Source organism: Carlito syrichta, unplaced genomic scaffold, assembly GCF_000164805.1.
Source record: "Carlito syrichta isolate Samal-C Ts95f unplaced genomic scaffold, Tarsius_syrichta-2.0.1 Scaffold309435, whole genome shotgun sequence".
Classification (NCBI taxonomy): domain Eukaryota; kingdom Metazoa; phylum Chordata; class Mammalia; order Primates; family Tarsiidae; genus Carlito; species Carlito syrichta.
This window is the reverse complement of record NW_007253531.1, coordinates 504446-524167: the sequence shown is the minus strand read 5'-3', so window position 1 is coordinate 524167 and position 19722 is coordinate 504446. Positions and strand designations below refer to the sequence as shown.

Genomic DNA, 19722 nt, shown 5'->3' with positions numbered 1-19722 from the left:
ATATGTCGGGTGCCGGGTAGCAACTGATTGTGTAATTATATAATGTCTTAAGTGGTGTTTGTATTTAGAACTCCTGGGTTAAGCATTGTTAGTCCCAGTTGCCATGCTGACTTCTGCTTTTACAACGGGATGTAAATGTTAAAGCGATAAGCCCCTTTCAGACATTCCTTTGCTGCAGACTTGGAGACGCTAGTAATCTGCCTGCTTGCTCAGGTTAATTTATACGCAGTGACTGTATGAACCTACTTATCTGACATTCCACTCTGCCTGTTGGGTGGGTTTCTGTCAATCACGGGCAGTCAGGTTGAAGCCCACAAAAGGCACCTACCAATACCAAGTGTTCCCGTACCCATTAGGAGAGATTACCCAATCATGTAAAACCAAGTTTAGAGTTCTTTCCCCTCCCTCTGTAATGGTGTATAAAGACTGCTTGCCATGCTGGAACGGGGCTCTCGTCCCTGAAGCCACAGCCGGCTTCGTTCGTGAGCCCAGACTCGAGCCTGAATAAAGACCCTTGTGTGTTTGCATCAGAGCTGGCTCTTTGGTGGTCTCTCAGATTTTGAAATTTGGGTTTAACACCCCTAGAAGCTGTGTGGCATCTTGGCAAGTTGTTTCTCGTATCCCTGTGGTCTTCCACTTTGCAGATCAGCATTGTTCTAATTACTTGTAAACTTTTATTTGTTTCCAAGGACCAGAAGTGATCCCATATGTGGTACCCCTCTAGTGGACGCTTATATGGTACAATTTACAATTCAGGATTTTTATCTGTCAGCAGTGGAGTGTAGACACTTCTCATTGCATGCCAAGCATATGAGCAAGGCTTAGGAATGTCTTGAGTCACCTTACCTGACATGTCAGGACAAGTCTGGGCACCTGGTCAGATTTGACACATTCAGAAAAATGGCCTCCATCTAACAAATCTCTTCGATTTTTATTGAGGCAAAGCTTTGATTTAGGAAATAGGGTTGTGAGATGCCTAGACTATTGTTATCTTGCATGGACTAAAGGTGTTCTATAAAACTGATCTGATTCCTTCAGCCACCCTCCCCTCCCCCACCCACCACACACACACATTCTCATTCTCTCTTTCTCTCTCTCTCTCTCTCTGGAAAGAAACTCTCAAGACAGTAGCATTCATTATTTTGGGTGGAAGGAATGGAGGAATAGAAAGAAGATATTATAGGCAGCCCTAGCTCCTTTGCTATGATGATACTTGACCATTTGCATGGGAGCATCTGATCCCTTTTTAATAATAACAGTTACCATTACCAGTACTTAGAGTATGCTAATTACTTTAACATATTATATCATTAAATCTTCAAAATAACCTTATGAGTTAAGTGAATTTTAAAACCCAAATTGAGGAAATAGAGCTACAGGTTAAGTCAAAACTCAAAGTCACACAACTAGTAGGCAGTGGAGCCAGGGTTTGAATCTGTGGGATTCTGTTGTACCCTTCTTTCTCCAGTGTCAGTAGCCAGCCCATTGCCAATTTCCCAGAGCAGTGCAGGTTTTTCTCACCCTGATGTCTAGAATCGTCCTAATCATGGCCCAGTCAAGGTACAACTGGTACAATAACAAGACTCTTTTCTTGCAGCCAAGCGACTGGAGACCCCAAAGGAACCGGACTCAGACAGTGAAGAGTGGACCCAATACCAATGTCTGTCCTTCCCAGCCAGACAGGCCCAGGGACCAGCAACTATGAGAGGCCAAAAAGGTGCCCAACCACTGAGAAGGAGCCAGAGTGCCCGGGTGCCCATCCAGGGCCACTCCCGTCAAAGGTCCATGGGTTGCTATGAAACCTCACAGCCTCCTGTGGCCTTTAGCAGCTCCATAGTAAGTCCTTGCCTTTTCTTCTTTGAACTGTAAGTGTCCTCTAGTGGAAAGAGATGAGAGAGGGCTCTGGGATGTGAAAGAGAAAAAACTGTAAAAACCCTGAAGTGCTCTCAAAATGGCACCCTTGGCCCCGTATGTAATCCACACATGTGTTTTGTCGGCAAAGACAATTCTTATTCATTTGAGGTGCTCAATGTTTACAAATCAGGAAACTTGTGTAAGCATTTAGATTTCTGGTTTCTCTTTTTAAAATGGAATTGTAAAACTTCTCTAGACTAAGCCAATATTTCCTCATGTCAACAATTGGCTTGTGTTGAGAAGTCCATATCACTTAGCCTGGGCATGCAGTCTTCAGTTCATCACAGCTCCAGTCACCTTCTTTATGTATCCTATTGTTGAGTCAGCAGCACATTCATTATGCATGCTTTTAAAATTATACAGATAAGAGAAATGAGAAATATTTATGTCCACGTTCCTATAAAGTGGAAAAACAAAAGATAAGTCTGTCAAGCTTATGTGTTTGAGGAAAAATGGGAGAATACACATTTTGGTGATAATAAAAAATAAGTCTTAAAGTGTTGTGAAGCAAACAATATCTATGTTAACATTACCCAGCCCACTTCATTCCTTTAGTTAACTGCCTGGCCCTTGTGGTCATTCGAAGTTTGTGACTTTGGTCTGGGGCTTTCTGCATATGGTTCTTTTTGTACTTGATCTATGAGGATGGTCACCAGCAAATGACTAGGTAGCAAGTAAAGAAATCAAGTTTCTTCCCAAGATTACACAGCATTCCTTAAAAGTCAAGGCCAAAGTGGGCCATCTGACTCCTTTTCTCTTCCTCTTTCCTCTGCACATGCTCTTTCTCCAGGGAACATAAAAAATACATCATCAGGAATCTCTACACTTGCAGAAAAGACCACAGGGAGCCCCAGGTATCTTTATCAAGAGACCCATACTAACAGACAGGACCTAAAGTGCTATTATCCCATTATTAGAAAATTAGATTATAAGAATGATCCTTTTGGTCAATTTTCTTCCAGTCTTTCATTTCTCCATTAACTCACAAACAACCTCATAGATTTAGCATTGTTAAATCATGGCACCTGTCAACTGCATGCTTTTTTTTTTTTAACCTAACATAATATCCAAAGCGTTTTACTTATTGCTACTTAGTATTCATAACCCAGGACTGTGTTTTCTGACTTTGACAAAGAAAATAATGCTGTGTGTCTGTGTTCTGGGTTGTTACTCATCTAACTTGAGGTGAGTACAAAATTGAGTTCACTCTCTTGTGTTATTGTCACGCACAGAAATGTACCATTAGCATGGATAAAACAAGAACAGTGGGCTAAGACATGATCCTCATAAATACACCAGTTAAGTGGTCCAAGAATGTCTTTGGGAAGATTTTTGTGGGTTTTATTTTTTTCTTTTTTATTTTTCCAAGCAAGATAACAACAGGGTAGTCATATTGTCAAATCTTTCTCTTTAATTTAATTCTACAGTCTATGAATGAAATGTACTCTTTCCCCCAGCTCTTTCTCTAAATATTTGTAAAATGATCTTGATGAATTCTCATTAGGCATAGATTCTACATGTCTTTGGGCACCTTCCATTTCTAAGTACTATGGACTTAAGATTATCTTCCCAAAATACAAGGGGAAGAAAAAGGAAGTTGTTGTCAATCTCAGTTGGGTCCTACTTTCTCACTGCCCCTTGTTCCGCCAGCCTGACAAATCTCAGCTGGCCAAAGAAATCGAAGCCCTAAGCCAGGCAGTATAACTTTTATGCAGGACCCTTAGATTATGGTCAGTGAGAGGGACACATTAACCCCAGAGCTGTACCCCCAGATCCTGGAGGTCATCATCCTGCCCTGGCTGGCAGCTCCAAAGGCAAGTTCTGCCTAAGTTCATTTAGAAGCAATAAGGAAGTTGACATATGGGTTGTTAAGACCTAATTCTTTTTGCCTGGGCAGGTGGAGATGGTAACAGGTTCTTTTTATGAACAGCTAAGTATACTGTTCTATAATCAGTTCACTTGAAAATCCGGGGTTAGTAGGGCAACTGCATCCCTTGGTAACTATTAAGGAGTGCCCTGGGCTAAGAGTCAGCAAATGGCAGTTTTGGTTTAACTCTGCCACTGGCTTGCTGGGTAACCCTAAGCAACATGTGAAGCCTCTTTCATCACATGAAAATACATTACTTAGCATTCTCACCAGGCTGTTCTAACGATCACATAACATAATGTTTTTGCTGACTTGTAGGGTCACTTCCAGCTATGAATTTGGCACATTTGGGGCTCTGTGCCCCAGGTTTTCCTCTCAGCTCCATCAGGCATCAGCTCTGTGACTCTGGTCAACTTACTGAACTGGAAACCTCAATTTCCCATTGTTAAAGTGAGGATGGTCTTTCTGGCTCATGAGTTTGCAGATTTAATTCTTAAAATCATATGTTCTATGGCAGATAGATACCTAGTAGAAGTTTTAAATGGTCCTTCCAAAGAGGAATTGTCTGCCTTGAACTAATGTTCACATATCTAATGTCATGGAGGGGAAATGAGGAGTTTTCATGAAGTACAAGGGTTGAGCTCTGTCCCCTGAGGTTCTGGTATATTTGGTCTAGGGTGAGGCCTGAGCACTTGCGCTTTTGTTTCTGATAATTCCAGCGAGCCGCCAAGATGGAGAATCTCTGCAAGCAGACCATCACCCTTCCAGGAAATAGTCTTCATTGGGCTCAAACAGGCACTTGGAGCTAGGAGGCGTTTGCTGACGGGGTGATTTATGCTACCTTTAAGGGCCCTCGTGCTAACCCGCCATGCATCTCTGGGAGAGTCATATCACTGAAGTAGTCTCTAGAGAGCTTCAGTGGCAGCCGCAGGTGGCTGTCCGGGTGCCCACCCCCACCCACTCTTGGCAGGTTCTCTGCACCTGCGCCTCTCCCACCTGCCTTCTGTGCCTTCCTCCACCAGCCCATCTGGCACCCCGTCTGCTCTGATAATGTCTTACAACCACCAGTTCTTTGCCTTCCCTTTGTGAACTCAGTCAGAACTTGCCTCTGAAACCCCCAGGGAGTATTCCACAACCTTCTAAAGAAGCTTTAGAAGTTTTTCATTTCTTTGGCCCCTTACTCTAAACCAAAAACAAGACAAGAATCAACAAGAGTAGCTGCAACAAAAGCTAGGGTTTTCTTTTTTCTTTTACTACCAAAAAACAAGGAAGCATCGGGGATTGCTGCCTAATTGCCTGCTATAAAATCTGTGGCTTTAAGGTGGGGGTAATGTACTTATAAAAATGGAGAGTTCTGAGCCAATGTTTAATAGTACTGGCAGATGGAAAATGAATTTTTTTTTCCTAGTCTGTATGAAGCCAAGATTTGAGCAGAGAGTCTTTGTTTAAAAGTGCCACTTGCAGAATGTTTTCCAGAACCGTCAGACCAAAGAATATCTTCCTAATCATAACATCTGCACGGGGGCCAGCCAGGCTTCTTCACACTTCCCTGCCACCCCCCTCTGTGGACATTCCCTTCCACCCCTCTGGAGAGAATGCCACAGAGAGGAGCGAAGGAGGTATCGTTGGACCTCTGCCTCCTTCCCCTCATCTCAGCCTGCCTTTCTTTCTTTGGAAGAGATTTATGCAGCACTCCCAGCCTGTTCCAGATTGTAGGACAGCCCACATCCACACACTCCCACTATAAGGTTAGATAAGAGTCCTGATTTAATCAGCCAAGCACACAAAATCTTTTGGGAAATGATGGGGCCACTCAGGACAGGAATAGGTGAAGCCTGTCTGAGCAAGAACAGGTAAAGCCCTGTGTCTCCAGTGTCCCAAATGGAAAGGTGGGGTATGGGGAGGAGGACACTGCTGCAGTGACACTGTTCACAAGAAGTGGAGGCTGGAAAGATCTGGGAAGCTCTCTTCTTACTTGGTCACTGAGTTTTTATTCCTTGGGCTTATGTCCCATTTGGGTAAAGCTTACCCTAACAATCCATGTGCTCCTATTTAAGTAAACATTTACTAACTGGGCTTTTCCAGGTCTTTGTCCAAACTGAATACCATCAAGGCCACACTTCAGCCAGGGCAAAAAACATCATGGCCCTAAACAATATTTTAGCCTCCAGTCCCCAGGTAACCGGAAACAATCTGTTTCCACAATAGTCATACCCACAGGGTTAAGTATTGAAAAGGAACCAGAGGCCAAATGGTAGAAAGAAGTGTCCTTCCCTCCTTAGTTCTCACAACCGAGAGACAGCCATTATTAGCAGCCCCTGTGTAACCTTCCCAGAGATATACAGAGGACACAAGTGTGGCATGCACTCAAACTCATTCTTTCCCACAGAAGGTGGCATACCATACCCACCCTTTCAGACTTTGCTTTTTTCTTTCATCCAAAGTCGGGGAGAATATTTCCTACTGTAGACAGGGAGGTATTCAGTAAAGAGCTGCCTCATCCTTTTTGTAATGGCCGTTGAAATTTTTTGGACGGTTGAGTCATCATCTATTTATACACATGTGTGAGTTTCCCTACAGTATTAATTCTTAGAGCATAATTGCTATATGGGCCAGTGTGCACGTTTTGTTTTGATTGATTTATACCAGTTGAGATGCTCACCAACAACAAATAGGAGGATCTGCTTCCTCCCACATCTGCCAATGCCATGTATGTATGGTCAGTGTCTACATTTCTTTTTTTTATATTAGAGTTATGGGGTACATGTGAGAACTTGCGATATAACAATAGCACACAGATGAGGCTCAGGCTTCTAGTGAGTCCTCTTTTCACCCTGGTAGTGGACATGGTACCCAGTGGGTAGTTGTGTACCCCTTATCCCCCCTCCTTCTCTCTATCCTTGAGAAGCACCCAGTGTTTGTTTTTCTCTCCATTGTGCTCACATGCCTGATGTTTAAGGTCCACTTATGAGTGAGAACATGTGGTATTCTGTTTTTTGTTTCTGTGACAGTCCAGCTGCATCCATGTTGTTGCAAAGAACATGATTTTTTTCTTTATTGTTGCATAGTATCCCATGGTGTATATGTACCCATTTTCTTTATCCAGTCCACTTTTGATGGGCATCTGGGTTGGTTCCATGTTTTTGCTTTTGTGAATAATGCTGCAATAAATATACATATGCAGGTGTCCTTTTGGTAGAGCAATGTATGTTCCTCTGGGTATATTTCCAAAAGTGGGATTGCTGGGTCATATGGGTGACATTTTTTTTTTAATTTTTTATTTTGAAGATGTGGTGTACAATTCAGGGTTGGGTATAAAAATGTTCATTATGCAGTTAGCCTTGTTGATAAGATGTGCTTTCCCCCTTCCCCTGGCAGTTTCCCACTACTGCCAATCCCCACCACCACCCCTAGCAGTTTCCAACTACTGTCAATCTCTTTCTTATAGTATTATGATCATTGCTCAAGGTCTGCTTATGAGTGAGTGCATGTGGTACTCAATTCTTTGTTTCTGTAAGAGATCACTCAGTATTATGTACTCTAAATCCATCCAAGTTATTGTGAAGCTAATAATTTCGTCCTTCTTTATGACTGTGTAATAGTCCATCATGTATATGTACCACATTTTTTTATCCAGTCCTCTTTCGATGGGATGCATAGTTAGTTCCACATTTTTGCTATTATAAATAATGCTGCACTAAACATTTATGTGCAGATATCTTTTTCATAGAGTGATTTGAGTTCCTTCGGTATGTTCACAGTAGGAATTACCAGGTCATATGGAAGGTCGATTTTTAGATCTTTTAGGAATAGTCACACTGTTTTTCACAGAAAACAGAGGCTGTACTAGTTTACGCTCCCACCAACAGTGCAGAAGTGTTTCCTTTTTCCCCCCGCATTCTCTCCAGCATCTGTTGTTTTTTGAGTTATTGATGATGGGCCATCCTGACTAGAGTTAGGTAGTATCTCAGTGTGGTTTTCATTTGCATCTCTTTGATGATTAGTGAGGCTGGGCATTTTTTCGTTTGTCTGTTGCCTGCTCGTATGTCTTCTTTTGAGAAGTGTCTATTCATATCTTTTGCCCACTTTGTAATGGGGTGTTTGTCTTTTTCTTTTCAGCACATCTGAATTTCCTGTAGATTCCAGATGTTAGACCTTTGTCAGATATGTACTTGACAAATATTTTTTCCCAATCTGTGGGCTGTCTCCCCACTCTCTTGATTGTTTCTTTGGCTTGGAGAAGCTTGTCTGTTTGATAAGGTCCCACTTGTCTACCTAATCTCCTATGGCATGGGCACTTGGGGTTTTGATCAGGAATTGGTTGCCAGTTCCAATTTCCATAAGGGTGTCTCCTGCGTTTTCTAAGGTTCCTATAGTTTGAGGTTTTATGTTTAGGTATTTGCTCCATTTAGAGTTGATTTTTGTGTACGTGATAGGTAGGGGTCTTGTTTTAATCCTCTGCGTGTGGTCAGCCAGTTTTCCCAGCACCATTTGCCTAATAGGTTCTCCTCTCCCCAGAGACTGGTGGCGGAGGCTTTGTCAAAGATGATTTGGTTGAGAAATAGAGGTTTTGCTTCTGGAATCTCTATCCTGTTCCATTGGACTATATGCCTGTTCTTGTACCAATACCAGGCTGTTTTGATTATATTAGCATTATAATAAAGTTTAAAGTGTGGGAGTGTGATACCTCCCACTTTGTTTTTTGTGTTTTTTTGTTGTTGTTTGTTTGTTTGTTTGTTGAGGATTGTTTTGACTATTCATAGTCATTTATGTTTCCATATGAATTCCTGTATTATCTTTTCCAGGTCTGAAAAGAATGCTGCTGGTAATTCAATGGGTATCGCATTGAATCTGTAGATTGCCTTTGTTAGGATGGACATCTTAACAATGTTGATTTTTCATGTCCATGAGCATGGAATATTTTTCCATTTGCTTGTGTCACTTTGATTTCTTTGAGCAGCTTTCATTGTGAAGGTCTTTCACTTCTCTAGTTAGGAAGATGCCAAAGTATTTCAACTTTTTTGTGGCTATTGTGAATGGGATTGTGCTTTTTATTTGGGTTTCTGTTTGTTTATTGTTGGTGTATATGAATCTGACTGTCTTTTGCATATTTATTTTATACCCTGAGACTTGACCAAAACTCTTTATCAGTGCAAGAAGGTTTTGACAGATTCTCTGGGGTTATCAAGAAATAGAATAATGTTGTCTGCAAAGAGGGATAACTTAACTTCCTCCTTTTCTATTTGAACACCCCTGATTTCCTTCTCTTGTCTGATTGCTCTAGCTAGGACTTCTAGTACTATGTTGAACAGGATGGGCGAGAGTGGGCATCCATGTCTTGTTCTGGTTGTTAGGGGAAATGGTTCCAATTTCTGTCTGTTTAGCAGTATGTTGGAAGTGGGTTTCTCATAGACGGCTCTTACTATTTTGAGGTATATTCCACCTATGAGTAGATGACCAAGGGTTTTTATCAAGAAGGAGTGCTGGATTTTATCAAAAGCTTTTTCCGTATCTAGTGATATAATCATATAGCTTTTGTTTTTACATCTGTTGATGTATTTAATTACACTTCTGGTCTTGCAGATGTTGACCAGCCCTGCAGCCCGGGGATAAAGCCTACTTGGTCATGGTGGATGATTTTTGAGATGTGTTGTTGAATCCGGTTTGCTAGAATCTTGTTGAGAATTTTAGCACCTATGTTCATCAAGGATATTGGCTTATAATTTTATTTCTTTTTTGTATCTTTATCTGGTTTGGGTATCAATGTGGTGTTAGCTTCATAAAATGATCTGGGGAGAGTTACATCTTTCTCAATTGGATTGGTATCAGCTCATCCTTGTATGCTTTGTAGAATTCTGCTAGAAAGCCATCTGGTCCAGGGATTTGTTGTTGTTGTAGGTAGTTTTCTTATGACATAGTCGATTTTCTCGGTTGTTATTGGTCTATTTAGGGTCTCAACTTCTCCTTGTTTCAACCTGGACAAGGTGTGTGATGTCAGAAAGTTCTCTATTTCCTTTAGGTCTTCAAGTTTATTTCCACATATGTGGACATAGTAATCTCTGATAATCTTTTGTATTTCTTCAGGGTCAGTTGTGACTTGATTTTTTGCATTTTTGATCGTGTTTATTTGGGCTTTTTCACACTTCTTCTTGGTCAGTCTAGCTAGGGGTCCATCAATCTTGTTATTCTTTCAAAGAACCAGCTTTTCACTTCATTGATTTTTTTTATATTATATTTTTGTCTTCTATGTCCCAAATTTGGGCTTTTATTTTGGTGATCTGGATTCTTCTGATGAAGTTAGGGTTTTGGTGGTCTTGCTTTTCCAGCTTCGTTAGGTGATTTGTTAAGCTATTAACTTGTGATCTTTCCATTTTTTCCATGTGTGTTCATAAAGATATGATTTCCCCTCTTACTACTGCTTTCATGGCATCCCAGAGATTTTGGTAAGATGTTTCTTTGTTTTCATTTGTTTCTGGGAATCTTTTAATTGTTGTTTTGATTTCTGTGTTGACCCTGGAGTTGATCGGCATCATGCTATTTAATGTCCATGTTTTTGTGGGTTTGGGGGGAACTTTGTTGGTATTGATATTTATTTTTATTCCACTGTGGTCTAAGATGGCAGTATTTCAATCTTATGGAATTTGTTTATGCTTGATTTATAGCCAAGGATGTGCTCAATCTTAGAGTATGTTCCTTGTGATGATGAGTAGAATATATATTCCATGGTCGTTGGGTAAATTGTTCTGTAGGTGTCAATTAAGTCCATTTGACCAAGCGTCATATTCAGGTTCTAGATCTCCTTGTTGATTTTTTAATCTTAATGATCTGTCTAGGACTGTTAGCGGAATATTTAAGTCCCCAGTCATGATAGTGTTGGAGTCAATATCTTTTTTTAGTTTACCTAGAAGCTGCTTTATGAAAGTTGGTGTTCCTATTTTGGGTGCATATTTGTTTAGGATGGATATTTCTTGTTAATGGTTTGAACCATTTATCATTATGTAGTGACCTTCCATTTATTTTTAAATTTTTGATAGCTGAAAGGGTATTTTGTCTGATATTAAGATTGTAACTCCTGCTTTCTTTTGTGTTCTCTTCACCTGAAAATTTGTTTTCCATCCTCTTACTTTGAGTCTGTCAGTGTCCTTTCTGGTGAGAAAAGTCTTTTGGAGACAATACACTGTTGCATCATGATCTTTTATCCAGTTTGCCATTCTATGTCTTTTCAGTGGTGCATTTAGTCCATTCACATTCAAGCTAATTACGGAGATGTGAGAGTTTATCCCTGTCATGAGGTTCTTATAGAGTTTGTTGTTGCTGCTACTGTTTGTTTATTTATTTGTTTGTTGTCTTTCTTTTGATTTTTGATGTGATTTATGTGTGTTTTCAATCTTTTTCCTGCATTCTTAGGAAGGACATTGTCGTTCCTTTTTTTCTTTCTTCTGTGTTTAATGCTTTTTTAAGTTTTTCTTATAGAGCAGTTCTGGAGGTAGTGTAACCCTTAGGGATTGAATGTCTGGGAAGGATTTTAAGTCTCCATTGCTGATGAAACTTAGTTTAACTGGGTAGGTAATTCTTTGTTGAAATTGTTTATCTTTGAGAACTTTGAAGATTGGTCTCCAATCTCTCCTAATCGGACGTGTTTCTGTAGATAAGTGTGCTGCTATTCTAATTAGTCTTCCCCAGTAGGTAGTCTGACCTTCCTCTCTTGCTACCTTTAGGATTTTTTCTTTTATACCTACTTTTTGTAGGTTTTGCTATATGTCTAGGAGTTGGTCTCATTTGTTGTCTTGCAGGAATTTTCTGAATCTCTTGTGTTTGAATGGTCGCATCACTGATGAGATGAGGAAAGTTTTCTTGGATATTTTCATGGAATGTTTGTTCCAGGGTGGTCTCTGTCTCTCTATCTGCCTCAGGGATTCCAATTAATCCTAGGTTTGGTCTCTTGAAATAATCGCTCATCTCTGGGAGACTTTGTTCTGTCTTTTTACGCTTCTTTTCTATGTTTTTAACAGTTTGGGTTAGTTCCATATTTTGGTCTCAAACTCTGAGATTCTTTCTTCTGCTTTCCATGTTTATCAGTTTGTAGTTTATTGCATTCACTGTATTCTTTATCACTGTTATCAACTCCTTCATTCTTTCCTCTTGTCTCTCCTCATTTCTATTTATTCTCCCTACTAATATCATGTTATCTGGGTTTGTGGTTTGAGATGAGTCATTCTGGGGGCTCTGAGTTCCAAAGTCTGTGTTCTCAATGACTGACCTCCCAGGGGTCTGTGTAAAACTCATATTCTTCCTTTGTTTTTTCTTCATTTGTGTAGGTTCCCCCCCCCTTTTTTTTTACCCCTTCTTTAATTTTATTGTTCAGTGATGGGGGATAGCTTTTACTTATATTTGCTCAATCTCCTATTCTTCCTTATGTAGATCCTCTGGTTTTGTTCAATTCTAAAGCTGGATTAGGGGTAGGAGCCTAAGCTTTTTGCAGTTTTGAGATTTAATTAAGGGTGGAGCTATGATTCAGAAGCTATCTGCAGATCTCAGTATCCATTAACAGGTGTGTAGGTTCCCTGGAAACCACTTCCCACTGCCTTAAAAATCTGTCCATGAAGTGGGGTTGTTTGTTTGCCCCCTGATGCAAAATGAGATAAGAAAAGGGAAAATAATGGAAAAAGGGAAGCAGAAGATGAAAGGGAAGTGGAGAGAGAGAAGAGGAAAAACAGACAGGCATACCAACTAACGTATAAACAGAGAGACAAACAAAGACAGAAAAAACAAAAAAGACAAACATATACAGACAATTATACAAACAAGCAAACAAAAACCCCCCATTGGTGTACCCTCCCTCAAAAATACCCACACACAAAGAGAAAATCTAAAAAAAAAAATTAAAATAACAGAAACAAATCAAAGACAAAAATGTAAACAAAAACAAAAAGAAAGAGAGAAGAGAAAAAAGTTAAAACTAAAACAAAAAACAAATAAGAAGGGGAAAAAACCTCTCTCTGTAGCCCTTTCTGTGGCTCTAGGTTCCTTTCAGGCCTCCACCTTAGGGGCAACTCTGGTCTCCAGCCCCTCCCCTCAGCTCTCAGGGCAGGCTGATAGAGTTGCTCTCAGCATGGGTCAGATGCCCTATGGACTACTGTGGGAGGAGAATGGATCAGATACAGACTCACCCTACTCACTGCTGCTGCTGTCAAATCTCCCACTCTGTTCTGACTTGTCTGTGCCTGTTCCAGCATGGGGGAGGAGTGTCTGTTGCTCTGAGTCTGATGAGAAGATAGCCTCTGGGTCCCAAGATTGAGCTGGGTAGAGCAAAGGGTGGAGCAACGCAGGTCTCTGCCCAGTCCTGTGACTGAGAAGATGGCACCTGTCAGCATCTTGTCACTGACATTGGAGCTTTATTCCAGATTTCCATGACCTGCCTCCTCCTGCTTGTGCCCAGTCTGCTACTATGATGGCACGGACAGGGTACCAGGTGGTAAAGAGCAGCTGTTTTCTGCTGCCTGCTCTCAAGAGAGCCCCAAGAATAGCAAATGATCCTGTATGCGTGGGTCTCCTATCTCAGGACAATGGTGGGTTGCAGTCACCTCCAAAGGAGAGCCATGGGTGCATGAACCTGAGTCTCCCCTCAGACAGATTTTCACTCACCCACTGGCACACACCCACTCATGCAGAGAGTCTTTATGGACCCTCACTTTTGTGGAAACTCTCACTGTCTGACCTGTTTCTTCACCACCTTGCCCAGAAGTTCTCTTCTATGTTTTTAACAGTTTGGGTTAGTTCTATATTTTGGTCCTCAAGCTCTGAGATTCTTTCTACTGCTTGGTTAATTCTGCTTTCTATGCTTATCACTTTGTTATTTATTTCATTCACTATAATCTTTATTGCTTTATTCAGTTATTGATTCCTTCATTCTTTCCTCTTATCTCTCCTCATTTCTACTTACTCTCTCTGTTAATATCTTGATATCTGGGTTTGTGGTTTGAGACCAGTCATTTTGGGGGCTCATCATTGTTTGAGCTCCAGAATCTGTATTGTCAGTTGTTTTCCCAGGTGTCTGTATGAGACCCATATTCTTCCTTTGGTTTTTCTTCATTTGTGTAGGCTTTTCTCTCCCCCCATCCCCCTTTTTTACCTCTTCTTTAATTCTGTTGTTCAGTGATGGAGGGACAGCATTTACTTCTGTTTGTTCAGTCTCCTTTCTTCCTTATGTAGATCCTCTGGCTTTGTTCAGTTTCAAAGCTGGTGGGGGCTGTGCTTTTTGCAGTTTTGATATTTAATTAAGGGGGTGCTGTGATTCAGAAGCTATCTGTGGATTCCAGTATCTGCTGACAGGTGTATGGGCTCACTGGACTCCACTTCCCACCACCTTGCAATCTGTCCATGCAGTGTATGTTTGCCCCCAAAAGCAAAATGAGATAAGAAAAAGGAAAAGAATGGAAAAAAGGAAGGAGGAAGACAAAAGGAAGGTGGAGAGAAAGAAGAAGAAGAGGGAAAACAAACAGGCATACCAACTAATGAATAAATAGAGAAACAAACAAAGAAGGAAAAAAAATACAGACAATCATACAAACAAACAAAACCCCTGTTGATGTACTTGCCTTCAAAAATACCCCTATACAAACAGAAAATCTAAAAAAAAAAAAATTAGAATAACAGAAACAAAGCAAGTACAAAAACATAAGCAAAAGCAGAAAGAAAGAGAGAAGAAAAAACTAAAAATAAATAAATAAAACTTGGCAAACCCTTCAGATTCCCTCCCACTGTGGGAGCTTTCCTGTCCTCTCAATAAATCCTGCTTTAAAAAAAAACTTGCTCTTTGGCTGTTTCTGTAATTCTGGGTCCCTTTTGGCTACTGCCACCATACTAAGGAACGACTCCAGTCTCCAATCTAATTGCCTCCTCTCTCAGTGCAGGATGATAGGGTTGTTCTCAGTATTGGTCAGATGACCCATGAACTACTGTGAGAGGAGGATAGATCAGATCTAGACTCACCCAACTCTTCTGCTGCTGTCACTGCTGTCAAGTCTCCCACTCAGATCTGGAGTGTCTGTGCCTGTTCCAGCATGGGGGAAGGGACTTCTGTCTCTCCAGCCAGAGCTGGGTAGGGCAAAGAGTCTTGGGACATTAATCGGACCCAGATCAAAGAAGATGGCTCTGGTCAGCATCTCCTCACTGGTGGTGGGGCTGGGTTCCAGATTTCCATGCCCCAACTTCTCCATGATTCCTGAGGTTTGTGCCTGTCTGCTGCAGGTGATGGTATGGGCTGGGTGCCAGGTGGTGAGGAGCTACTGTGCTCTGCTGCCTCCTCTCAAGAAAGCCCTGAGAATCCTGTGCACCAGGAGCTCCAATCTCAGGGCAGTGGTGGGTTGCAGTCACCTCTGGAGGAAGCCCCAGGTGCATGAACCCAAGTCTCCCCTCAGACGGACTTTCACTCACCCACTGGCACACACCCACTCACACAGAGAGTCTTTATGGACACTCATTTTTTGTGGAGACTCTCACACTCTGACCTGTTCCATCACCATCTTGTCTCCTCTTCCTCTACATTTCTTTGGAATAGGCTTTCATTTATTCAGACTGTTAGTTAGTCAGCAACATTCAGTAAACATCTACTCTGTGGTATATACTGTGCTAGGCACTGGGGATATCAAGGCATTGCCCTTGATTTCAGAGCTTATCCCAATTAAAGGCAAGCAGAGCACCAGTGACTCTAGGACAACACTCTCTGTCCTGGGACATGTGAGTACGGAGGTGAATAGGAGTGTAGACAAGATGCAACTACACCATACTGGGGCATCGGGGAGGATTCCTGGATGAGTCCAGAGCTGAGTTTTGAGACAAGCTTAAAGTTAACCATGGCACTGAAGAGACCACCTTGTGGGGAAAGAGTGAGGAGAACAAGTTGTTGCAGGAGAAGACAATCTGTGCAAGCAAGGTGGAGAACTGGGCTTCTTAGGAACAGCTGAAATGAAAAGCACAAGTTGGGGACAGGTGAAGGAAGAGATGGAGACATAAGAGGAACCATGCCACAAAGAGTTTCTTTCAGGGCCAGGTATAAGGACTCCTGTTTATTTCCATGGCTGGCACTGTAGGTTCCTGTAACAACAAACTGCCGTACCCAGTCAGTGATATTTACCCATCTGAGCCTGGGTGAGTTGTTCAAACTGAGAGAAAGCAGAGGGGAGCTTGGCCTGTTTTTCCCAGTCAGAAAAGACATGGGAACGATAGGATGCACGCAGCACAGATCCCTGCCACTCAAACTGTGGTTCTTGGGCCAACAGGGAAAACACCACCTGGGAGCTTGTCAGAAATGCAGATGCTCAGGTTCTACTCCAGAGCTGTTGAGCTGCTGGAGTGGAATCTGAATTTTAACGAGCTCCCAAGTCAATATGTGTGCGTGTGAACATTTGGATGTGTTGGTGTCGTGTTTAAGGGTTCAGGCTCTGGCATCAGGCAGAAATGGATTTAAGTCCCAGCACTTTGTGATTTTTTTGACCTTGGACAAGTTACTTAACTTCAGTGAATATCATTTGCCTCGTAATTAAAATGGAAGCATAGTAACTATATGAATGGTATTATAATGATGACTAGCTGATGGATGAGACAGCACTTAGCCCAGTGCCTGACTTTACTGTCATTCTCAGTAAGTGTATTCAAATGCAAATAATAGGACCCTTGAGGGCATAGCTTGAGCTCAGAGATCACCTTCCTCCAAGAGGTGTTTCGCAATAGAAAGAAATTCAACTCATTGAGGATCTGTTTGCCACAAACCTCTTGTTTGAAAAATTGGTGGCCCCACAAAATAATATTTATTTTCCTTTGGAGACATAGGCTGGTCAAAGGGCCAGTGATAGGTAAGGACACTGCTTCTTTCTTAAGTGCTCTAAGCACCAAGTTCCCAAATGTTAATGAACCACATGGGAAACCAGTGAACTGGTGCAAAAGGAGCCAAGAAGAGCCTTGCCCTGCAGGGACATGTCTATGGCAACTAAATAAGGGTTAGCTGACATCTGCTCCTGACACCTGAGGGATGGGCCGATTGCCAAGCCAGAGAGGATGGCCCCTTACAGAAAAAGCATTTTTTTTATTATTCATTGCTACCTGATTGGGTGGGAATATATTAAAGAATAGGTTTAACAAAGAGACACCAAGAGTTAATCAGTGATAAGCTATCATAGTTTCTAGAAAGGAGTCAGCCAACAAATGTGTTGAGTGCCTGCAATCTGCCAGAGACTGTCTCTGCTCTCATGTCACTTATACACTAGAGGGTAAATAACATGACATATACAACTGTTAAATCATTTTAACTGTGTCACCATTTGGAAATGCATAATGCATCGCTTGGAGCAAAGCAGTGCCTTGTAAGAGCTGGAAGTCAGGTGGCATGAAAACTAGGTGTCCTAGTTCTGACCCTAAGTAAATGCACAATTTCAGCAGTTCTCTCCCCTCCTCTCTGGCACTCAGTTTCACCATCGGGAAAATAGGCTTTGATGGCCTTTAAGCTTGTTTCCCAACTCCAGGTATCTATAATGATAAGGGTTAAAAGCATCTCATTCATGCACCTCCCAACCCCCCTAATATCTGTTTTCTGAAAAAAAAGGAGATTTCCATGTTCCCTTTATAATCTCATGGATTATAGAATTAGGTATACAAACCCATCCATCATGCTTGGGATGCAGACACTAAAGACCCTGGCTAATGAAGAGTCTCAAAGGCCACATCCTTCTCATGGAATATTTCGCAGGGTATGGAGATTAAGAGCATGGATTTTGGAGTCAGACTACCTGAAATCAACAGAAGGAATCCCTCCCACTTACTATGTGACCTCAGGCAAGACACTTAACTCTCTGGGCATCAGTTTTCTCATCTTAAATACAGAAGTCCAGGTATCAGTTTTCTCATCTTAAATACAGAAGTAATTGGGAAGACAATAGTACTCAACAAATGATGTTGCTGCAAGGATGTAATGAGATAGCGGAAGTATCTGGAACAAAAGAAATACCATGTGAATGAGAGATCTCACTACTGTTATAAGAAATGTATTCAGAGTTGCTTGAGTGGTATTAGTCGACTGAAGATGGGCACTGGATGGACCCTGGAATCTACTGGAATTAAAGTAGTTTTCAGTGATCATAGCTACTTTACCATGACCAGAAAGGAAAAACTTGAGATTTTTCCAGGAGTCCAGGCATCTGAATTCTGATTCTGGCTTTACAATGACTCACTGGATGACATTGGTCAAATCAGCCTATCTCTGAGTTCCAGTTAAATTGGGATTAGTTTTATCTCGGCTTGGAATTGGTGAGAATCTGGTGAAGTCACATAAATGGCATTGCTTGGGAAGGTAGGAAGAACTTCATATGAGCTCTGTTATGAAGACTGCACTGACAGTACATGGATAATGTACATGCCTTTCCCAAGTGTTCTGGAAATAATGATACTACGTGGTATGGATGGTTCACTGTTGCTTCCAAGGCAGAGGAAGGAAATGCAAATTTGATGCTGATTCACTAGCACCCTTCCTTTAGACAAGTAGACTTTTTCTGGAATTTGTCTTCTTAAGATGATAAGAGCACGTTGAGGTGTAAGTGTTGACCCTTGGAGAGCACCCTGGCTGAAAGCTGGGACTCTTGAAGAGTGTGTGCTCCACTCTCGTGAAATGTGTCTGGGTTTCATACCCCAGTGACTCTCTCCTGTGCCAGCAGCCACAGGGAGGACACAGTCTGTCTTTTGGAAGTCTCTGCATTTGGTAGTTAGAAGATACATGGCCCAAGGACTCTTCCCATGAGATTTTTTTCTTTTTTTTTTACTCTCAATTTGTGTAAGGCTCATTGGCCCTCAGTCTTCACCCTGCATGAATCAAACAAAATTCCCTCAATCTATCTTTTTCAATCATTAACTGTCTTCTACACTGTAATCTTGCTGTGAACTCTGAACATGAATAGAAATGGTCTTATGTGAAAATGGCTTTTGTCATCTCTAACTATTGAGAACTGGTGTTTGTTGAGCTTCTGCTCCAAACAGATCTGCAGTTACAGCTCTAGGAGATACAGCCTCATGGAGACACAGCCTCTCTATCGTAGGGGCACTTACCCTTATCTCTAGAGAGATTAAATGTAGACATAAGAAAAGTAAATTAAAAATACAAGTCAGGTCAAGATGCCAGTGGGGGGGTGAGCAGAGCTGGACATTGCAGCTGCCACTGCCACTGCCACCTCTGCTCCTGTTGCTTCTAGTTCTTCAAGTTCTCACCACCCAGGTGAAGCTGTCCTGGCATCAAATCCTTGGGAGAACATAGAAAAGTCAGAGCAAGAGAAAACAAACAAACAAACCAATAATAGCATAAGATCTATGACAATATGTAGTGCATTCCAAAAGGATGGTTACAGTGGCAATTTCTAAAAAGATGTGAAAAATTGGAAAGTTATGAGTCAGGTCCAGCAGGAAAGAAGAGCAAAAGGAAGGAAGGAAGGAGGGAGGGAGGAAGCAAGAGAGGGAAGGAAAAAAGAAGAGGAAAAAAAGAAGAAATAGGTCATTCATCATCTCTGCTTTATCTTGAAAAATCAGGAGATCTGGCAAACTAGACCAGCATCGGTACATTTCACTAGGCAGAGCTGTCACCACCTTTTTTTTTGTTTGTTTGTTTATACTACCTCCTTTTCTTTTTTTTCTTTTTTTCATTAATCAGTATTTTTTATTATGGTTTTGTGGGTTACAGTTAAGGGTTAGGTGTACAATGACGTTTCATTCAGGCACCCTGTAGATAAGAAGTGTTTTCCCATCCCCTGACAGATATTTGCTACTGTTAATCCCATCCCCCTCCCCCCCATAGTTTCCCAGTACCATCAGTCATTTTCTTATAGTATTGCATTGGATGTTCAAGGTCCATTATATGGGTGAGAACATGTGATATTCGGATCTTTGTTTCTGTGAGAGGTCAC

At 41.5% G+C, this 19722-nt stretch overlaps 1 protein-coding gene across 1 annotated transcript in view; it reads left to right on the top strand.

Moving 5' to 3' along the window:
- Positions 1-19722, top strand: part of ATP10B (ATPase phospholipid transporting 10B (putative)) — a 117487-nt gene that overhangs the window by 45677 nt on the left and 52088 nt on the right. Inside the window, exon 9 of the mRNA XM_008067245.2 lies at positions 1598-1836. Coding sequence (XP_008065436.1) covers positions 1598-1836 — 239 coding nt within the window. The remainder of the gene's footprint in view (positions 1-1597; positions 1837-19722) is intronic.